At 33.3% G+C, this 3,678-nt stretch overlaps 1 protein-coding gene across 1 annotated transcript; it reads right to left on the reverse strand.

Moving 5' to 3' along the window:
- Positions 1-1,193: 1,193 nt before the first annotated feature.
- Positions 1,194-1,928, reverse strand: LOC149540106 (uncharacterized). Its single transcript, XM_089802652.1, has one exon. The coding sequence runs from the start codon at positions 1,926-1,928 to the stop codon at positions 1,194-1,196; it is 735 nt and encodes a 244-aa protein (XP_089658778.1).
- Between the last annotated feature and the right edge of the window lie 1,750 nt (positions 1,929-3,678).

Below are 3,678 nucleotides of genomic sequence, written 5' to 3' on the forward strand. Positions count from 1 at the left end.
TGGTTTGGTGTTAGGATGGGTGGGAGAAAAGTTGGAATAGATTTTGAAATGCTTTGAAGTATTTCAAAATTACATTTTTTTTTCTTTTCAGATCGCCACTTTTTGGCACACCATGATCTTACACAGACCGGAAATGTAAAAGAAACATGCACAGGTCATACACATGCAAGTATGGGGCAAGTACCATAATTAAATCACAAGCATAAATAACATCAAATTCTAATATAAATAACTCATCATCATGAATATACAATAACCCTCATTTGAAGACATATCATACAACATCATCATGGAAGCAATTATATTTACTAACTATGAGCAATCAAAGCATCATTCTTACTAGTAAGTAATTGTTACTAATGATGTAATCCATTACTGTACATAACAAAGTATCATATTTTAAAAAGATTACTAAAAGCTAACATATACACCAAAGTACCTGATAGAGTGTAATAGACAAATATACAATGATGGCAAAAAGGACATGTATTACAGGCAACTTGACTCAAAGTCAACCCATCATCATTTCAAGGGCAACCTAACATATTTACAATTTGACAAGAATGGATCCATCATTATTTCATGGGAAATTGAATAAATTGTAGAAATAAGATTTCCACGCTTCGTAATTTTATTGTGCTTAGATTATACTAATGTGTAACTTTTTTTTCCTTGCACCAAACAAATGGATAACTTGACTCAAAGTCAATCCATCATCCTTTCATGGGCCACATAACATAGACAACTTGACTATAATGGATTCATCATTATTTTATGGACCACTGAGCACATGGGCAACTTGACTATATTATGATATTGGTACCAAGATTTAACTATGAAGTTTTTGAGTTAAACCCGTTGACTCATATTTTATGAGTAGTGATTTAACATGAATCATGGAACACTTTGCATTCATTGGATCTAGGTGATGCTCACAGAGGTGAAGCACTAGGACTTCTTGAGAGGTCACCCATCCTAGTACTCTTTGAGCTTGAGCACAATTAACTACGAAGTTTCCTCCAAGACTGAAGGTTAAGGGACTTTCCAATGAATGGCTCATAAGACACAACACTTGGTGAAGGTTTTACAAATGAAATTGCAAGCAGAGTGGATTGCAAGCTTATAAAAAGTGAGGACTTTAAACCTAAAAACGAACTCTTAATATATGATATACAAGTCATCCATTCTTCTACTCAGTCTCCTTGTCCATGATCAACTTCTCTATTCATAACAGAACTTCCGGCAACTCCCAAAAGGGACGTGCAAACCACTGTACCCGCCGTAGCAACCATCCTCAGAGCACGTTGGGTTTTGCTTGGCTTGTAAACTTGGGAGATGCCATGTGGGTAGAGATCATATATATGTATTATAGCACAATTCATGTCCAACGTGGATGGACAAGCAAGCTCACTACACCGATATTTCCAGTTTGTATTCTCCTTCTTGCAATGCGTGCAACTGTATTTTCCCCTCTCCTGATCCGTAATAAGCCGGAAGACATGCTCTGCGTGACCGCTGTGCCGGAAATGGAGGGGAAGCGTTAGGCACAGCGGGTGAAGCCTCCGACCCTCCCTCGACTGGCAGAGAAACCCTCGAATCAACCCTCCACACGCATCGCAGTCGTGCCGCAGACGAGTCCTGCTGCGAAACTTAAACGGGTCCCGGGGGAAGAAGGGATGGTCGCGCTCTTCATGATCAGGCCAAGCAGTGCATATCCCGTGTAACACGAATTCGGGGCACGATCGGCACTTATAGCCGGTATTGCCTCCACCTCCTTTGCACCCTCTGCATTTGTAAGCTCCCAGTCCTTCTGTGTAATGGAGTTCATGCTCATGGCGTTTACTATTGAAAACCACTCGTCCTCCGTCTCCCATGCCTTTCGCCGGAAAATGTTGTCCCAAATGTATTGACAAAAGCTCTAACCCCATGTTTCCAATTTATAGAATTTTATCATAGGATATACTAGAATCTTTTCCTAAAACAACAATGGAACAACTACAGTGTTCCTAGATTGTATAAATTGGAATCTTTTTTCAAATAATGGAACACCTACTTATACCTACTACTTAAAATCTTAAAATAAGCTTTAAAAAAAAGGTACACTGGAAAAAATAATGAGTGGCTGTTTATTGTTTTTTTTTTGTCTAAATTTTCTCTTCTAAATTTGATTTGCAATAAATATCATACAAATTTTCATTTAACAATCATGCTTAGCAAATTTTATTTTCATTGGACCTCGCTAAAAATATGGAATAGTAGATGCTAGCTAAAATAAGTCTACAACTGGGGTCCCATGAGAGGAGTGGGTAGCGCCACGAAGGAGGCTAAAGGTTTTTTTGGAAGTCTTTCCTATAAAAGAGGAGCTCCAACTTGTTGGTCCTCTCAACAACTTACTTTTCGTTTTCCTACTAAAATGAAATAATCCCACCCAACAAATTTATGAAGAAATGAATTTTATTTTTAAAATATTTCTAAAAAATCTAAGCAATACCTACACTATTTTTAAGAAAGTGTGTCCCCATTAGACCCCACTGCATGGGGACCAGGGACTAGGTAGAGAGCCATTCATAGAGAAAGAAAGGAAATGACCATCCAACTAGAACATCCATCTCCTCCATTCCTTCCAATGATGACTAAGTAATAATGTATACAATCTTGACTATGTAATACTAATTATTAAACAGATTAAAAAATAACATAAGAACTATTTTTTATTTAATTATTAAATATTATAAAATGGGTAAATCGGTTGAAATTGTCCAATGCATAGCTGTTTCCGCGTGTTGTCACCAATGTCCAAGTGAGTCCTTCCGAATGAAGACTTCGTCATTAGTTTATAACAATCGAGTTGAGTAGATTTCAACAGGTCTATGCCGATCGCAATGTCGACATTTTGGTGGTTGGTGGCATGTGGTACACGACTCATAGAGTCTTTTTAAAGATTTTATGTTTGTCATTATAATATCTCAAGTCCAACACCCTAACAAATTTACTATCAATTTGCTTTACTAAATTATTTTTATATTAATTTAGATTTAATTTTAAAAATTTATTTTACTAATTTAAAATAGAAAATTTTGTTTTGCTTTATTTGAGATGTCCGTGTTCTTTAATTTATAGTTCTTTGTTTGATTACAAATAAGAATTTCTATGTTTCTTTTTATTCTTGTATATTATTAATGATTTCAAATATTTTCTAAATAAAATATATGAATTCATATATTTATTAATTTTTTTTTTTCATATATTACTAATATATACTTATTTTTAAATTTAAAATGACGAAAGAAAATCATATGATACCATCAAATTATCTATTAAAGATTAAAGATTGGTAATTAGGAAAGTTTGTTCTATAATTTTTTTGAGTATGATAAATACCTTCTTAATTTTTTGATTAGTATAAACAATTATTTATTTTCAATCTTAAATTAGAAACACAACTTTTAAATTATAATAATAAAATAATTTAATAGAAATTATTATAAATTTATTTAGTAATAATAAAATAAAATAATTAAAAGTATTATAAAATTATTTTATACTAAAACACATATGTGTGTTTTTTCTTGGTACAATAATATCTTATTAAAAAAATTACTCAGCAAAGTAATCTCTTATTTCATTCTTTTTGTTTACTTTAATATTAGCTTAACTATGACATCTTCTTTAGATGAG

The sequence above is a fragment of the Cupressus sempervirens genome, chromosome 9, assembly GCF_028749045.1.
Source record: "Cupressus sempervirens isolate cs-2001-9-10 chromosome 9, ASM2874904v1, whole genome shotgun sequence".
NCBI classification, from domain to species: Eukaryota; Viridiplantae; Streptophyta; class Pinopsida; order Cupressales; family Cupressaceae; genus Cupressus; species Cupressus sempervirens.

Coding starts and splice junctions, on each gene's coding strand:
- LOC149540106 (XM_089802652.1), bottom strand. CDS start 1,928: ATGGGGTTAGAGCTTTTGTCAATACATTTGGGACAACATTTTCCGGCG.